Source organism: Rattus norvegicus, chromosome 19, assembly GCF_036323735.1.
Source record: "Rattus norvegicus strain BN/NHsdMcwi chromosome 19, GRCr8, whole genome shotgun sequence".
NCBI lineage: Eukaryota > Metazoa > Chordata > Mammalia > Rodentia > Muridae > Rattus > Rattus norvegicus.
Genome location: NC_086037.1, coordinates 69,601,565 through 69,620,369, shown reverse-complemented (window position 1 = coordinate 69,620,369; position 18,805 = coordinate 69,601,565). Strand labels below are relative to the sequence as shown.

Here is an 18,805-nt window from a genome sequence, read left to right as displayed (position 1 = left end):
ACTGGTAGGATGGGGCTCGGCCTGGAGGTGGAGTGCAGAGAGGGAAGAGGAGAGAAGGTGGGGTGCACAAGACTGGAGGTGGGAGACAGTGAGGTAGAGACCCGCTGGTGGTGTGGCGAAGAAGGGAGGGGACTGACTTCACGTAGGGTTCACAGAGCTAAGACTTAAGGTGACCCCGAGGGCTAGTCCGGAGCGCAGATGAGTGGAAGTAGAGCTGGAGGCCAGGGGGCCCTTGCAGGGCGTCGCCTCACTACAGCAACACTGAGCCAAGGAGGGGGGCGGGTCCTGAAGGGCGGAGACCAAGGGGCCGGGCAGCGGGCGGGACTGGGGCGGGCGGGAAGTGGGTGGGGACCCGCCGGGCTCCAAGGGACCTAAGCAGAGCTGCGCGCGCGGAGTCCGCGCCCTGGCGAGATGAGCGGGGCCGGGTCGGCGGGCATGGCTCGGGGGCTGCGCGTGGACGGGCTGCCACCGCTACCCAAAAGCCTGAGTGGGCTGCTGCACTCGGCAGCGGGCGGCGCGGCGGGCGGCTGGCGGCACCTGGAGCGGCTGTACGCACAGAAGTCGCGCATCCAGGACGAGCTGAACCGAGGGGGCGCGGGCGGCGGCGGGGCGCGAGCGGCGGGGATGCGGACCAAGCCCCCCAACCTGGACGCCGCGCTGGCGCTGTTGCGCAAGGAGATGGTAAGGACCAGGAGCCGTGGGTCCCGTCGGGGGACACTTTCCTCTGGTCCCTGGAAGCCCGGGCTCCACTCTCGGGCTTCCCATGGCTGGACATCTTCCACTCAGGGGAGCTTCGGATGCTGGGGTTCTCCTGGGCCAGACCAGGGCGCGGCAGGGTTCGCCTGCCGGGTCCCAGGAGAACAGGCTTCCTGTGCGCCTGCAGGTCGGTGTGGACAACAGATGGGTGGCCGGGCCCCTCCCCGCCCGCCCGCCAGGAATCCGATTACCGGCACGGAAGCGGTGCTCAGGCCGGGTGAAGTCAGTACGCCTGGCCACAAACAATGGATTTAGTTTTTCTCCGTCCTGCGAAGTGCAGTAGGTGTTCCTGAACCAGGATGCACGATTCAGGGTGATGCCAGGGCAAGGATTTGGGCTTCAGGGAGCCCTGTCCCAGTTTGCTTCCTGTGGCAGGCCAGGTGGGGAACGACCAACCCAACCCACCCATCCAAATTCTTTCCCCTAGATCTTCTACCCGGAGCCTAATGCATCTGATGAATTGCATTTGACTAGATAAATCCATACTTAGCGTGTTTACAGCCCTAACTTGTACATAGCTTGAATCGCTGGGTGAAATTAGGAGACTGTCCCCCACCCCCTTGGTGTTTGAGGTTTTTTTGTTTTTGTTTTTGTTTTTGTTTTTGTTTTTTCCTTGCATAAGACCCAAGGCAGCTGGTTGTGAAGCTCTGTGCTATAAACATACTAGGGAGGCTTGGGAGCCCAGCTACATTCCCGAAGGTATTTCCCAGGTCCCTCCTGCTATGACTAAAGTACAGAACCTTATAATTATGCCTTGGGCGGTAGCTCGGAAGCTCAGCTATAGGAAATGAGCTGCGGTCACTCTGCCTGAAAACAATGTTAAAGGTAAGGCTTGGTTACAGGCCCTGATAGGAGCTCTCAGAGAACCATCCCCGGGGATCTCAAGTCTGTCTTGTTGACCTGGGGGAATGGTGAGGTTTTCGAGACAGCTCGCAGCTCAGCTCGCATCTCTCAGCTCGCATCTCGCTTAAGAATGGTCGTTCAGGGGGTTGGGGATTTAGCTCAGTGGTAGAGCGCTTGCCTAGCAAGCGCAAGGCCCTGGGTTCGGTCCCCAGCTCCGAAAAAAAGAAAAAGGAAAAAAAAAAATCACAGTCCTAAGACTGGCCCTTCACTCAGTGGCAGAGGTCTGCCTAGCTTGCACCAGGCCTGTTTTAATTACCTTTCTCACTGCTTTGACAAAGGCTTCTTGGCTCACAGTGCCAGCTACAGTCCATCTTGGTGACGGGCATAGGAGGCAGCTGGTGATGTTCTATCTGCAGTCAGGATGCAGAGAGATGAATGCTGGGTGTTATTTTGATTTTCTCCTTTTTCTTCAGTCTGGGATCCCAGGCCAGGGCAAGATACTGCCCATGGGTGGGATGGGCCTTCCCACATCAACTAATCCAATTTAGAAATCCCCTCAGAAATGCCCCAGACACTATCTCCTTGGTGGTTCAGGACCCTGTCGACAGTCACTATTAATCATTCAGGGGCCTGTGTTCAGGTTCAATTCTGGGCACTCCATATCACAGGCTGGCACAGAGAGAGATGACCACTGCTAACAGTGTGAGGTATGCAAATATTCTGATCATATGCAAATATTCTGATCATATGCAAATATTCTATATGCATATGGTGATGTGGTAGTATGCACCTGTGACCAGACCCCCATCTCAAAAAACAAACAAAAACCCAAGTGCTTTGTAAACATTGTCTAAATTCTTGTGTTTTAGTTGTATCTCTGTCGCTGGGATAACGTATCCTCAAAAAGCAACTCAGGGGAGAAAGAATTATTTACGTCATAATTCCAGGTTTCAGTCTATCACTGTAGGGAAGTCCAGGCCATAAGAACTTGAAAGTGGGGTTGGGGATTTAGCTCAGTGGTAGAGCGCTTGCCTAGGAAGTGCAAGGCCCTGGGTTTGGTCCCCAGCTCCGGAAAAAAACAAAAACAAAAACAAAAAAAAAACTTGAAAGCAACTCCTCAGATCTACTGTTCCAAGCAGGGAGAAGGAAAGCCCGGTGTGTTTGTTATTCAGCTCCGCCCCTCCTCTGCAGTTCTGGGATCCTCAGCCTAAGGGATGGTACCACCCACAGTGGGCTGGGTCTTTGTGTGTTAATTCCTACATCCATTGACATTGGAGACAATTCTCCACAGATACTCCATCAGGCCAGCCTAACCTATACACTGTTTCAGACTCTCTTCTCAGGGGTCCTAGGCTGTGTCCAGTTGATAATTAAAACTAGCTATCGCATGTAGCCTCATGGGGGAGGTACTTCATCTTAATTTTCTTTTTCTTTTCCTTTTTTTTTTTTTTTTGTTTGTTTGTTTGTTTTTTGAGACAGGGTCTCACTGTGTAACCCCAGGCTGGCCTGGAACTCACAGAGATCCTCCTGCCTCTGCCTACTGGGATTAAAGACATTGCCGCTACTCCCAGCTTATTCTTTTTAAAATCATTTAGATTTATTTTTACTATTTTTAATTGCATGCATGAGTGTGTGTATGTGTGGGAGTATGTGCACATGTGTGCAAGTGCCCTCAGAGGCCAGAAGGATTGGAAGGAGAAGAATTTGAGGTGACTGTCAGCCATCTGACCTGGATGTTGTGAACCAAATTTGAGTTGTTAACCTCTGAGCCATCTCTCCAGATCCTAAATATATTTTCAAATATCAGCTGCTCATAGTTTAACTCTATTGAGGTTACAATATTTTTTGGTCGTTTTGGTTCCAAAGCCCTGTCTGATTATTGTACCCTATGATACACGCGCACGCACACACACACACACACACACACACACACACACACACACACACACCTGGGTCGTCACAGTATATACTGCAGCTCAATTTTGGAGGGTACAGACTGCAGTCATGTTCCTGTCACCATTTATCGTTAGGTCGTTAGTGACTACAGAGTGTGGATGGTGTGGCAGTTCTGTGCCATTTTGAACCTTGAAAATGGGTGGAGAGAAAGTTTCCTGCAGTGTTGTGGGTGTTGGGAGAGTAGCCGTTGGGGGCTCACAGCGTTCCATTAGGAGAGGATGCTGGGCATTTCAGATGCAGAGTTGGAGACTAGAAGAGCGCTAGTTAGAGCTAGTTAGAACTGGTTAGATCTGGTTAGGGCTGGTTGGGGCTGGTTAGTGCTGGTTAGAGCTGGTTAGTGCTGGTTAGAGGTGGTTAGAGCTGGTTAGGGCTGGTTAGAACTGGTTAGAGGGGCTGGAGAGATGGCTGAGCGGTTAAGAGCACCCTACTGCTCTTCCAGAGGTCCTGAGTTCAATTCCCAGCAACCACATGGTGGCTCACAACCATCTGGAATGGGGTCTGATGCCCTCTTCTGGTGTGTCTGAAGACAGCTACAGTGTACTTATATATAATAAATGAATAAATCTTTTTAAAAAAAAAGAACTGGTTAGAGCTGGTTAGAGCTGGTTAGGGCTGGTTAGTGCTGGTTAGAGCTGAGGGTGCAGGTGTCACTTCTAAGGAGTGACAGTAAAGGTGAGTTAGGAGAGCTGCTCCGCTGAGCAGAATGGATGACCCCGTGTTGAAAGAGGCTCAGTCCATGGTTGGTTAACACCGCACTCAGCTCAGAGCCGCGGCTTGTTCATGTTACTTCCTGTTCTAGTAACCCCAGGCCTGTGAGATTTGTCACTCTGAGTCCTTGTAGCCTCAAGGAAAGAGTCCATTTAGAAAGATTCAAAGGTCTAGGTGGTGCTCACTGACTGTAAAGGTAACCACTTAGAAAATTTCATTTATTGAACGTGGTTTTTGGTTGGTTTGTTTTTGATATGTCTTACCATGTAGCCCTGGCCTACAACTCTCTTATTTGTTTGTTTGTTTATTTTGTTTATTTTTATTTTTTTGAGACAGGGTTGCTCTGTGTAGCCCTGGCTATACTGGAACTCAATCTATAGACCAGGCTGACTTCGAACTCACAGAGACCTGCCTTCCTCTGCTGGGATCAAAGGCCAATGCACCACAGCCTGGCTCCTAGAACTCTTTTAACTCTTTATTTACTTATATTCTTATTTTTGAGATAGGATCTCATCAAGTAGGCCAGGTTCACTTTGGCTTATGTTGTTCAGGCTGACTTTGACTTGTGATCCTCTTGGGGCTCTAGTGGTACCACCATATTTGATAGTTTGTCTTTCTTTTTGAGACAAAGTATCACTGTGGGCCAGCCTGACTGAGAACTTGCAGCCTCTGCCTCCCAAGTGCTGGGATTACAGGCATGCACCTCGGTGATAACCCAGACTTAGATATAGGGCTGGGGCGATGTGCTCGCTATGCAAGCACGAGGACCTGAGTTTGTATCCCCAGAACTCGCAGAAAAGCCAGGCATAGCAGTGTGAACCTGTAATTCTGGCTCCAGGGGATAGAGACAAAAATATCTCTGAAGCTCACTGGCCAGTCAGTTCCAGGTTCAATGGGAGGCTGTCTCGGAGAGTACGCTAGAGAAGCAACTGAAGAGACACTGATGCTTACTTCTGACCTCTGGCAAGCACATAGGCATGTCACACACCTACACACACACACACACACACACACACACACACACCACACACACAGACACACACACACACCACACAGACACACACACACCACATACACACACACACACACTACACACACATATACATGCTGCATACACACACAGACTCACACCACACACAAAGACACACACAGAGACACAGACATATACATACACACTGCACACACACAGACACACACACACACACAGACACACACAGATACACAGACACACACACACACACTCAGAACGGAGGAGTCATACTCTGTACGCTCACAGGATGAGCATTTGTAAACTGCTGCAAGGGGCTGAGGGCAAACAGGAAGTCAGGAGATGCTGGTGGAGATGGATGTCTTTACAGCAATGTGAGACTTTGTCCCAGACTAATCTTTGACCCATTTACCTGCCTGTGGAGCTCCCGAGGCTCTGTTTACTGATTGGACTCCCAAGTGCCTAAGCAGTTTGCACAGGTTTCTTCAACCCCATTTGGTTAAAGCGCTTGTGTTGTGTGCAAACCTTGTGTTGTTGTGTGCAAACATCAGAGAGCCCCAGCTTTCAGCACACCGAGCATTTTTTTTCATTTGCTGAAGGAGGCGTCCGAGGAACAGCAGCCTAGGCAGTCACTGGGGTCTGGTGCTTCCCACACCCACCCGTGTGCTGGGGCCTTGGTCCCTGCATTACTGTGGCTCTCTAACGCTGAGTGTGGGTGGGAAGGGGGAGCAGCTCACTTCGGGTCACTCCCAAGGAGCAGCAGGTGGGAGCTTCGAGGTGTAGCTCTTGGAGAACAGCGGAAGCTCCCTGTGGATTCCAGACTTCCAAGGTCCTGTGGCAGAAACCACCCTGCAGACAGAGCAGGAAGTCAGATACATGCCTGGCTGGTGAGAACAGAGCCTTCACACGGTGCTGTCTCCTGCCCACTTGTTTCCACTCGTTGCTCATCCCTTTCCGTGCCGGTCCCTGTCCTGCAGTCATGTAACTCTGAGACAGTTTTCCTCAGTACTTGAGACAAAGGCCGAGGCCGGCCTTCCCGGGCAACAGAAGCTCCCTAAGGCTTGTTCATTTTAGAGGAAAGGACCCTGCAGGAGTCATTTCTCTACCCCTGTAATGTGGGTTGCAGGGACTAACTCAGGTCATCAGGCAAGAAGCTTACCCACTGACCCATCCTGCCAGCCCAACCCTAGCCATGATTTGCTCTCTTTACTTCTTACGTTGGCTCCAGGTGTGGCACGCAAGCTGCCTGGTCCTGCAGGCCTGTGTATTCTGAGGGATGGAGAGTGGTGTCCTTGGTCAGAGCAGCAGAACTCTGCCCTGTGACTGGCGCTCCATAGACAAGGTCATCTGTGGGAACCAGGCCTGTCCCAGTCAGAAGCAGGTAGATGGAAGGAGACTCAAGAACTACCCTTGAAGAGAAGGTGTGGAAGGAGTTTAGTTCCTAGGCAGGTAGGGCATTGATCTAGGTGTACATGGTGTGCGGTTTCTCAAGTTGACTGGTAGAAAACACACACACACACACACACACACACACACACACACACACACACACGAATGTTCCTTAGGACCCTCAGTTGTACTTACCATCAGAAATGGCTGGGTGTGGTGGCATACCCCTTTAATCCCAGCAGTAGGGAGGCAGAGGCACCCAGCTCTCTGAGTTCGAGGCCAGCCTGGCCTACAGGGTGAGCTCCAGGACAACCAGGGCTACACAGAGAAACCCTGTCTCAAAAAAAACCAAACCAAACCAAAACAACAACAACAAAAAAAAAAAAACAAAAAACAAAACAAACAAACCCCAAAACAATAAAAACAAAAGTAAGAAAAACTAGAAATAGGATATCCATGCTGTGACGCCATTAAGCCTCGCCTGGCATCACAACCTATAATCCCATCACCCTGGAAGTGGAGGCACAAGAATCGCTGTGGGTTTGAAGCTAGCCTGAGACATGCGGTGAGGCCTGGCCTCCAACAAACACATGAAAATGCTACTAATGATAAAAGTAAACAAACACCATCGAAAACAAACAACTGAGCTCAACACCCTTTGTAACCGCAGGTAGAAAATGATTGTGCTGGACCTAACAGACTAACAGACTTCACAGGAGGAGTGCGGTGGGGCCTCTCCCGCCCGACTGGCAGAGGCCTTGCCCTCGGTTTTAGAGGACAGTTTCACAGTATACATGAAATTGAATCTGCATCTGCCCTTTGGCCCTGTAACTTCACTTCCTTAAAAAACTCCACAGTGGAGGTTTACAAAATTCGGGGAAATCTGGTGGTCTTTTGTCAGATCTCCGAATGCTCTGTAGACGTGGGATCACCCCAGCCTCGGAAGTGACTGAGCTCTCATGGCTTGGTACGAGGCTCTCCTTCTAGGCCCATCTCACCTCTGCTTTACTCTCTCCTCAGGTTTGAGGCCTGGGCTTGGGGTGTGATTAAAGCTGGAGCTGTAGGCAGTTGTGACCAGCAACTCACCACTGTGGTGCTGGGAACCAAGCTCTGGTTTTCTGCAAGAGCAGCAAGTGATACGAACTGTAGATCCATCTCTCCAGCTCCACCTGACTGTCTGTCTGTCTGTCTATCTCACAATGTAGCTCTGGCTGTATTGGAATTCACTATGTAAACCAGGCTGGCCTTGAACTTATAGTTAATCCACCTGCCTCAGCCACCTGAGTGCTGCTGTCATGCCTGGCTAGGAGTTGCTTTTATACATGTGTGATTTGGGAATGTACTGAGGCCATCCTGCTTGCAGGGCAAGCATCTCCCTCTTTAAAAGAGGTTCCTTTTAAAGGGTTAGCTCTGCAGAGGATGGAAGTCAGCACCTGTCCTTGCAGCACTTGGGAGGCAGAAACAGGAGGATTGGGAGTTCAAGGCCCTCTGCTGTATAGTGAGTTTTGGCCAGCCTGGGCTACATGTGAGCCTATCTAAAGAAAGAAACGCTTCTAGTTCTGTAAGCCCTGTCACCTAGTGATGAAACCATCCCCTACCACAACCTCAGTGAGTCTCCGGGACTTTAGTGACTCTTGATCCAGCAGGGAGCCACCATCTGTCTGAGACAATTCCTGCAACCTGAGCTTATTGTTAACCCTAGAGAAAGGAAGCAGACTCTGGAGGAAAGGGCATGCAGGGTCGCAGGGTCCTCCTTGCAGCCGGATGGTGAGAAGGAAGAGCTCAAGGAAGAGAGAGAATGGCAGAGGAAGCAGGCAGCCTGAGTGGAGACAGGAAGGACAAGCAGCACCCAGGGACTGAGCTAGACCTTGGCATTGTCCTGTAAGTCACAATAAAGGGTGGGAAACCTCAGGGCTGAGAGGATTGACTTGTGGAAAGAAGACTCAAGTTTTCACAAGGCCCCCAGAAGGAAGCTGTCAGTTCTGAATCCTGCTGTAGCCAGGAAGATCGGAGGTGTCCCTCGGGGACACGTGGGTGGGCCAAGAGATGGCAGGTGATGGATGACTCAGGAATGGGGACGTTCCTTAACATTTTTTCCTAGAAGGATAAGCTGTTCTTGCTCATGGGGGAGTTCATTGTGTCCTGAAATTCAGTCCTAGGGCACACACCAGACTCCTTAGCAGACAGTCTTCTAGAGGAGCCTGGGCTGGCTGCCCTACTGTGTTCCCCTCAGGCAGATGGGTTCTGATGGCTCGGCAGGAGCCATGTAGATGTGCTGCAAGCACACAGCACTGCCTGTCCAGCCATGGCCTCTGGACTACCTGAGGGTTGTGCCTAGGGTTCCCACTCCTTTTTCCTTTTTTTTTTTTTTTTTTAAAGATTTATCTATTATACATAAGTACACTGTGGCTGTCCTCACCAGAAGAGGGTATCAGATCCCATTAGAGATGGTTGTGAGCCACTATGTGGTTGCTGGGATTTGAACTCAGGACTTCGGGAAGAGCGGTCAGTGCTCTTAACCACTGAGCCATTTCTCCAGCCCTAGGGTTCCCACTCTTGACATGACCCTACACCAGGACAAGGACGGACCTGTGTGTTCAGTCAGTCATCTGGAAGCAGCCATGCTGAAGGCTACCTGTCAGTGATGCCCACGCTCACTTCTGGTAGTTCAGGGAAATTCTGTCGAGTGGGAGGGAGTTAGTCCAGTGCCTGGAGCGGTTGCTCCCAGGCGCTGAGGCCCGTGTGATCATGTGCTGCTGTACTTAGGTGAAATCTGCCCATGTAGTGGACACGTGTTCGGCCATGTAACAGGTGTGTTGGGACCATGCTGTGTCTCTAGGAGGGCCAGTGTCACATGTAATGACAGGGCAGCTCTGTGAGTCATCCTTGTGCTGGGCATGTCCCTGGGTATCCAGGGAGACTTCACTCTGAAACACCTGGCACTGTGAGTCGTGGGTGACACAGGGTCATGCATGTCACCAGCAGTTTAAGAACCATGGAGCTGCGGCTTTTGTCTCACCATGGGCCGACCCCATGAGACCCTAGAAGCTGAACATTGGCATCTGCTCACAGCTCCTTTGGTCTTTCTGTGGTCCGTTCTTGACACGAGAAGCAGAGTATTAAGGTCTTTCACCCGATGGTGACAGAGTGACAGGACAGGAGACACATGTCATATGAGCATCTTCTTAGACAATTTAAGCAGACACAGGTATGAGTCTCGGAAGGTGTGGTTTTATCGAAGTTGAGTCTGGGAGCAGGCAGGTGCATAGGAATTACTTAGACTCTCAGGCTGGGCTGGAGAAATGGCTCAGTGGTTAAGAGCACTGACTGCTCTTCCAGAGGTTCTGAGTTCAATTCCCAGCAACCACATGGTGGCTCACAACCGTCTGTAATGGGATCCGATACCCTCTTCTGGTGTGTCTGAAGACAGCCGTGTACTCATATATAAAATAAATCTTTAAAAAGAATCTCAGGCTGTGGAAGTTGTGTTCACATCTGCAATAGAATCTGGGAGCACAGGAGGCATGCAGGGGGGAGGATTTGACCAGAACATCTTGATGAAACAGCCTACATGCTGTTTTGCCTTCTGATGCTATTGCTTTGTGGTTTTGGCTGATCTCAAACTCATAGTCCTCCTGCCTCAGCTTCCCAGGTACAGGGATGTCGGCCATGCTGTGCCCTGTCTGCATTGACTGCTTGCCTTTCTTAGGGTGTCTAAGGCTGCCTTCAGGTCTCTAAGGCATGTTTGGGAAAGTGTGACATTAGGTCTGTCTGTACGTGGGGTAGTCACACCTAGTGTAAAGGGCTCTGCAGGATGGACACTGGGAGGTTGGGACTGTGTAGTAAGTTTGTCTCTGATTGAAATCCCATAGATAACATTGGTAGGCTGCCCTCCTAAAGCCTGAGGTTAGCACCCTAGGTCTGGCCTTACTGAGGTCTCTCTTTCCCCTGGCTGGCTTTGGTGGTAGCTTTCATCTTGTCTGACTAGACTCCCCAGCTGCTGTGCAGGAAGGAGGCAGCACTTTCTCAAGCTCTCAGTGTGACTCTTGGCCTGTTAAGAGTTCAGGGGTGCGGGTTCCCCTCTGAGTCCGTGCATTGTCCCTTCCCTTGGGATTGATGGGACCCATGCTTTTCTAGATCTGTCTCACATACACACACATACACACGCACACACACATACACACTCACACACACATACACACGCACACACACATACACTCACACACACATACACGCGCACACACACGCATGCACACACTCACATACACACACATACACACTCACACACACACGCACACACACGCATGCACACACTCACATACACACACATACACACTCACACACACACACGCACACACACGCATGCACACACTCACATACACACACTCACACACACATATACACGCACACACACGCATGCACACACTCACATACACACACATATACACGCACACACATACACACGCACGCACACGTATGCACACACTCACATACACACTCACACACACATATACACGCACACACACATACACACTCACACACACATATACACGCACACACACATACACACGCATGCACACATGCACACTCACACACACATATACACGCACACACACATACACATGCATGCACACATGCACACACATACACACACGCTCCTTGTCCCTGACACTTGTTTTTGTGACCTATCCAGAAGGTGTTGTGAGGTTCCATCATCAGTTTCTTCATGGTTCATTGTCTTGGGGAGCAATCACACTAGCCCTTTGTCGAAGAGAGTGTCTGATTCTGCCGTGCCTGGATATCCCTAAGGCAGGCAGATGGGGTTGCTACAGTGGGGTAGCTCGCCACACTGACTGTGAGATCCTGTCTCTGGTCAGGGGTAGTCTGCCACCTAGGAATGACAGGATGTGGGGTCTTGCCAGGGTTACCAGGGGGTCTTCTCTGAGTCTGGGCCTGGGGACCACCGATGTCTCTGGGACTTGAGTTCCACAAAGTATGCAGCTGAGGCGCTCAGGACGTGCACTGCTGTGCGTCACTGGGTGTGTCTGCGGAGCACCAGAACAAATTCAGGCTGGGCTTGCTGCCCTGCAGGTGTGGACTCACCCACTCATGTCTGAGGTATTGAATGACACGGTGGAGGTATGTGCTACCTGAGCATCCTGCTGGTACCGCCTTAAGCCTTTCCGAGGGAAGGAGTGTGCAAGCCCGGGTGGAACTCTGGGTGTTCAACTGAGATGAAACTCCAGCACTGACTTGGTTTCTGCCTCCCCTCCCTTCCCTCGAGGTTGGTCTCCGGCAGCTGGACATGACCTTGCTCTGCCAACTGTACGGCCTCTACGAGTCCATTCAGGAGTACAAGGGCGCGTGCCAGGCAGCCTCCAGCCTGGACTGCAACTATGCACTGGAGAATGGCTTCTTCGATGATGACGAGGACTTCCAGGAGCAGGGCTCTCTCCGAGACGGGCAGGGCCGAGGCTCACCCGGGGACCCGTCGCTACCCCTCACCCACCTCTCCAGCAGCGACTGGATCCTGGAGTCCATCTAGCGCCTCTGGAGGGGGTCTGTCAACACAGACTGGCAGCTTCTGTTTCTCTTCTCGCAAGGAAGCTCTTCAGCCTCTTCATGGTGGACAGTCCCAGGGCAAACGGGGATGTGAGCCGCTTGTTTAACTTGTGGGTATGGAGTTCACTGACACGGGGGATGGACTGCTTAGTTGGCTGCAGGGTCTTACGGGTGACCTAGAGGCGTGCTAGAACACCCTCAATGTCGTTAGTAGCACCTGCTGGAAGCTCTGACAGAAGGGTCCGGTGTGGAAAGCCGCCACGGGCATTTGGGTGAGGCTGCTCTCAGCAGGCTTTGTGGGTGGCAGATGTGTCTCGCCCTCTTTGGTTGAGGAACGCCACTCTGACATGTGGACTACGAAGAGCAGCATTTGCCTGCCTGGAACCCGCAGGGCAGTCGGCGTCTCCTCAGGGCAGTCGGCCTCTCTTCTTGCCGTTCCTTGGCTGTTAGGCCCTTTGCTCATTCATTTGACAGCGGCATCGCTGATTTTCCAGGGCTCTCCTGAGAGCTTTCTAGGGGGAGGAAATATTCTGCCACACTGCTCAACTGCTTTTCTGCAGCCACCAAAATTGACATCAGGTAAAGGTAGAGAGCAAGGAACGTGACTATACACTGAATGGGGTTGGGGTGGGGAGAAACCCTGGGACGAGCTGGTGTTTGTGTCAGTCGACATGAGATGGTAACTGGTTGTAAACTTCAGTCCTGGAAAACAATGTCTCTAAGCAGAACTTACCCGAAGCCTTAATATATTTATTAAAACACTTTGTGAGAACTCCACCCTCTGTGGGTTAAAGGTGTGTAAAGTGCTCAACTGTCTCTTGGCATAAATCACTTTGTTTGGAGGTCTGGGGATGAGGCTCAGTGGGAACAGTAGGTCCCTAGCATGTCAGGGGCCTGGGGTTTGACCTTGGCATCACATCAGCTGGGCATGGAGGGATAACGCCTGAAATCCCAGGATAGAGGTGGACGAAGGAGGATCAGAAGTTCAGGGCCATCTTGAGCTAACCTTTCTAAAACATTTTTTTTTTCTGAGTTCACACTTATTCAGAACCCAGTGTGAGTCCAATGCAACACACACTGAAAGAAGGTTAGGGGTTGGTTTTATTTTTATTTTTTGGCCACTAAACTAATCTTAAGACATTTATTTCTCCGTTAGGGTCGGACAGTGATTTCATTGGTACCAGACCACATTCATAGCAAGATTTCACCTTGTCTTGGAACACGCCAAGTTGCTACTCTCTTTAGTGAGTTGTCTGCTCATCAGTGCCCTCTTGAGGCCAGCCGTTGGAAATACAACTTAACTATTGGAACTGACATGAACTTTCACGTCCGGGAAGCTACACAAAAGTCTAGCCTGGCAGACCAATAAGCTTACTCATGCTACTTACTGGGGTACGAGTGACCCCCAAACGTCTGCCTTGTCAGAGAGCCCCTCTCTGGGATGGCTGACGGCCTCCCATGGTCGTGCAGATGAAGGTCCTAAACCCACCTCCTCCACCCCTAAAGCTAACCGCTCACACTCTATACACTCTCTTACTTCCAAGGCCAGATTATCAGATGCAGCTGCAACAGCACCCCGCAGAGCTGGGACAGCTTTATAGGGAGGGATGAATGTCTCTCTGGGGAGGGCATTAGCTGATCAACTCAGTACAAGCTTGAGGCATCCTGGGAGAGAATGTCAGTTGAGGAGCTGCCTCCATCAGACTGACCCAACTGCCTCCATCAGACTGACCTGCCAGCACATCTGGGGTTGCTCCTTGATTGATGATTGGTGTGGGAGGGCCCAGCCTACTGTGAGCAGTGCTACCCCTGGGCAGGTGGTCCTGAATAGTAAGAGGAAAGTAGTTGATTAAGTCAGGGATCAAGGCAGCCAGCAGCTGTCTACCAGGGTCCTTGCTTCCCCTGACGATGGAATGGACAGTGTTGGAAGAAATAAACACTTTTCTCCTCCAGGTTGTTTTTGGTCAGTGTCTTATCACAGTGACAGAAAGCAAACTAGGGCAGGGTGCATTCAGTTACACAACAGCCAGACGGTTAACATGTCTGTGCTACAAGGAACTAGGTTAGACAGTGGAGAGGTAAGGGAAGGGGGTCGGTGCCTTGCCACCAGCAGGTGACAGGATGGTTCAGACAGGACAAGAAATAGAAAGCAGAAAATCTAGTCAGCCAAAGGGCCCTGCTTCGAGGCTAAGTCTTGCTTCACTCAGGTAAACCCTGGGTCTGCTGCTCTTAGCTCTGACTGCATTAAGGTCACTTGGGGAGCTTCGGGGAAAGCTCCGGCAGAAGCGCCTCACCCCAAATCTGGATTCTTTTTAAAATAAACTTTATGTGCATTGGTGTTTACCCACAGTTATGTTTGTGTGAAGGCATCAGATCCCTTGGAAGTGGAGTTACAGCCAGCCGTGAGCTGCCATGTGGGTGCTGGGAATCTTACCCGGGTTCTCTGGAAGAGCAGCCAGTGCTCTTAGCTGCCATCTCTCCACCCCTGCCCCCACCCCCCAAACCTGGATATTATTAGTAGGTGATGCAACCTACTGCTGGAGGGGACAGAGTGCTTGCAGACGGAGGTACAGGTCAGTAAGAGCATTCCCACCATGCACCTGTTTATCAGTCCAGTACAATCTATAACCACCTTTATTCCTCCAACATTACACAGAAACTCACATGACACAATAAAACGGCTTTTAATGCGATTTTTTAAGAGGGTGGGTTCACACATCTGGACAAAGGCTGGGCAAAACCAGACTTTGGAAAGCAGCCACAGTGGGGAGGGAAGAGGTTACTCAAGGCAGCTCTGACCTTGACCCCAAAGCCCAGAGAGCAGGCTGCAGAGTTGCCTGTTCCCTGCCAAGTGTGTCCTCTCGGGGTGACTCCTGGGAGTGCGGGAGCAGTCGGCAATGCAAACCTTCTCTCTTGTTTTCATGTTTGGGATTTTGAGCCAGGTCTCACTTTGTAGCCCTGGCTAGCCTTAGACTCATGGAAGTCCTCCTGCCTCAGCTGCCCAGATGTGGAGATTTTATGACTTGTATCCATCATTGCTGGCCTCAGCTGGCCACGAGGCTCAGTTGAGGTCTTAGAGAGCTTCCTGCATTGCTCTTGCACCCAGTTGAGAGCCCCGATGGCCTGGTGGGTGGGCACAGCTCCCCAACGCTACCTGGAACAGGAACTACAGCTCGCCTAGGTGGGTAATGCCACCGGTGGTGGTCCTCAGGCGGGGGGGGGGGGGAGGGACACTTGATTGGATAGAGGAATGTGCGCAGCAGCAGTCCCTACCACACACTTTCGGGAGCACAGCTTGGGGGACACAGGAACCTGCTTTCAGGCTCCCCACCTGCCTTCCCCGCAGGACTGAGCACACTCTAGCTGAGGCACCTGGTGTAGACTTCCATGCTTTTTCTGAGAGCTCATCACTCGAGCCACGCCCGACAGGACATGGGGGCAGGTAGGTGCGATCCCATTTCATACCTGAGGCTTTGGCTTTGGCGCTCCTTCTCTGGTGATGCTCCAGGAGCTAGGGGTACTTTGGCTTTAAGCTAGGAGGGCTTCTCTTCACTGTAGGTCTCTTGCTTTATAAGGAGGGTTGTGGGTAGGCAGCAGCCAGACTTACCACTGTCAAGGGTCCTGGGGATCTTCCCTTCCCTTCACCTATGCTTCCCTCAGAGAGACTCGGACGGCAGCCTGGTTCCAGTCACCAGCATGCTCTACCTAACAAACTTCCAGTCTCCCTTCCCTGCAGTGTATTTGAAGAGCAGTAAACCATCCTTTCTTTCTTTCTTTTTTTTTTTTTTTTTTTGGTTCTTTTTTTGAAGCTGGGGACCGAACCCAGGGCCTTGTGCTTCCTAGGTAAGCGCTCTACCACTGAGCTAAATCCCCAGCCCCAAAACCACCCTTTCTTAACAATGAAACCGAGACGTGCCACTAGACTACAGATACAGAGGCCGAGGAGGAGGAGGACTCAATCCCATCACTTCCTTGTGTGATTCCCAAGCACTACCCATTAGCCATTTTGGGTTTCGACCTTATTGTTAAGCTTTCTGATTAACTTGACCTTGCAAACAAATACAAATATCCTTTCTTGGCTCCCATGTACTATGCTCTCTCCCCAGTTTGGTCCAAAGGGCTCAGATACTTCTAACAAAGAGAACTCTTCCCCTCTCACTGGGAGGGCGCTGTCCGCAGCATGGTCTCTCCACATTGAAAACAAGAGTGGGCAGTCAGCTGTCAGCACTAAAGGCTTCTTCCTTTGAGAAGGTCATTCTATATGGCCAGGGTGACGTCACACTCTCATCCTCCTGCCTCACTCACTCGCTTGCCTCCTGGGTGCTGGGACTAGAGTGCCACACCTGGCTTTAGCCTGTCTGTCAGCGTGGTCACGAGGCAGGTTTTCCACCATGGCCGGAGTGCTGCACATTTCCTTTTTGTCAATAATACTGTGTGTGTGTGAGTGTGTGAGTGTGTGTGAGTGAGAGTGTGTGTAGTATATGTGTGTGAGTATGTATGTGTGTGTGTGGTGTATGTGTGTGAGTATGTATGTGTGTGAGTGTGTGTGTATGTATGTGAGTATGTATGTGTGTGAGTGTGTGTGTATGTATGTGTGTGAGTGTGTGTGTGTGAGTGTGTGTCTGGGGACAACCTGCAAAAGCTGGTTCTCTCCTTCTAACACGTGGGTCTTGACCAAATGCAGGGTCAGGCTCTGCATCATGGGCCTTTACCCTCTGAGCCATCTCACCAAATGTAAGTCCATGTGCTTAACCCAGGAATGCAAACACACACACACACACACACACACACACACACACACACACACACACACACACACACAAAACCAGCCAAGAAATTCAAACCAACCACACAAATGAAAAGTCAGAGTGAAATGAAATTAACAACCGTATCACAGTGACAGGTGTGTACTTCACTGGGGTTTCCCAACATTGTCTTCAAGGTTTTCATTAAAGATGCTGGGGACTGTTGGGGACACACAGTACTCGTCCCCTCTCTCTGCTCACTGGTAGCTGGCGAGCCTAACCATTTTTCGCTCTTATGCCACAGACAATCCTGAGACGACTGCTCTCACCATTTCTCAGGTTGGCCTGATGGACCTCACACACGACAGAAAGAGCCCAGCAGTAAGCTACAACCCCTTATCAAGCATTCTGGCCTCTTTAACAGCACAGCACTTTATGTGAATGTTTTAATCCCAGGTGTGGGCTACAGGGGTCGCTTCGGATTGTCCACAGCAGCTGACTGTGATGTGTCTCGTGCTCTGGCAGGGGCGTGACTATGTCAGCTGAAGATCGTTTAAGAGCCTGCTGTTGCCACTTGAGAGATATCCTGACTGCAAAGATCAGACTTGCCCCAAGGAACCTGAGGTCCCTAATCAGCAGGAAGTAGTCTAATGACATCAACACTCCCTTTCCCCTCTAACCTTTCTTTCCTACTTAGTATTGGGGGGAAGTGTAAGGATGAAGAAGGGTGATGGAGAGATGGCTCAGCGGTTAAGAGCACTGACTGCATGGGTTGGGGATTTAGCTCAGTGGTAGAGCGCTTGCCTAGCGAGCACAAGGCCCTGGGTTCGGTCCCCAGCTCCGAAAAAAAGAAAAAAGAAAAAAAAAGAGCACTGACTGCTCTTCCAGCGGTCCTGAGTTCAAATCCCAGCAACCACATGGTGGCTCACAACCATGTGTAATAGGATCTGATGCTCTCTTCTGGTGTGTCTGATGACAGCGACATGTACTCACATCCATAAAATAAATAACTCTTTTTTTTTTTTTTTCCTTCGGAGCTGGGGACTGAACCCAGGGCCTTATGCTCACTAGGCAAGCGCTCTACCACTGAGCTAAATCCCCAACCCCAAAATAAATAACTGTTTAAAAAAAAAAAAAAAAAAGAATGAATAAGGGTGGTGAGTAAAGGGCCCAGCCTTTTAGTTTTGCTAAGCTGAGCAGACTGACCCTGACCTCACTGCTGTCCAGACGGCTTCTGCCTGGAGAAGCCTGGATTACAGTGTGCTGCACCACAGCTGGTCTGATGTCTTGTTTGGCGTGGAGCACTACTCTCAGCTAGGTAGGGATGAGGCGGTGAAACCTTGTCTACCGTGGGTGTGAGGATGGGGGTACCAGATGTTACAGCAGCATCCACCTCCAGCAGCCCCACTGGGACAGGAGTCACCTCTAGGTTGTGGCCTCTATTCAGGGATTTTGTGGGTTTGGTGGCTGGAATAAGAATGGCTCCTTTGGAAATACATGTATACAGGGTTTTCAAGATAGGGTTTCTCTGTGTAGACTGCCCTGAATTTAGCTTTGTGGACCAGGTTGGCCTTGAACTCACTAAGCTCCTTCTGTGTCTGCCTGCAGATGTGGAGGCTCAGACACTTCTGTGGTTCCCAGTTCCTGTGCTTGTGGATCAAGGTGTGAGCTCTCAGCTGTTCCTTCTCGCTGCTGCCACATGGGCTCTAACCCTCTGACACCAGGCTCTGAATTAAACACTTCCTTTATAAAAAAGAAGTTTTGCTTTGTTTTTTAATAAAACTTCTAGTTGTGGTGATTTATCGTACCATTACAGAAATAACTGTGATGCTTATCTTGGTTATTTCTGGCTGAGAGA

The 18,805-nt window shown here is 50.8% G+C and overlaps 1 protein-coding gene across 1 annotated transcript; it reads left to right on the top strand.

Annotated features, from left to right (window-relative positions):
* Positions 1 to 350: 350 nt before the first annotated feature.
* On the top strand, positions 351 to 12,979 carry Fam89a (family with sequence similarity 89, member A). The gene is made up of 2 exons (NM_001011711.2): positions 351 to 681; positions 11,925 to 12,979. Exons 1-2 carry the CDS (start codon positions 412 to 414, stop codon positions 12,183 to 12,185), a joined length of 531 nt encoding a protein of 176 aa, NP_001011711.1. The 5' UTR covers positions 351 to 411; the 3' UTR covers positions 12,186 to 12,979.
* Positions 12,980 to 18,805: the final 5,826 nt, after the last annotated feature.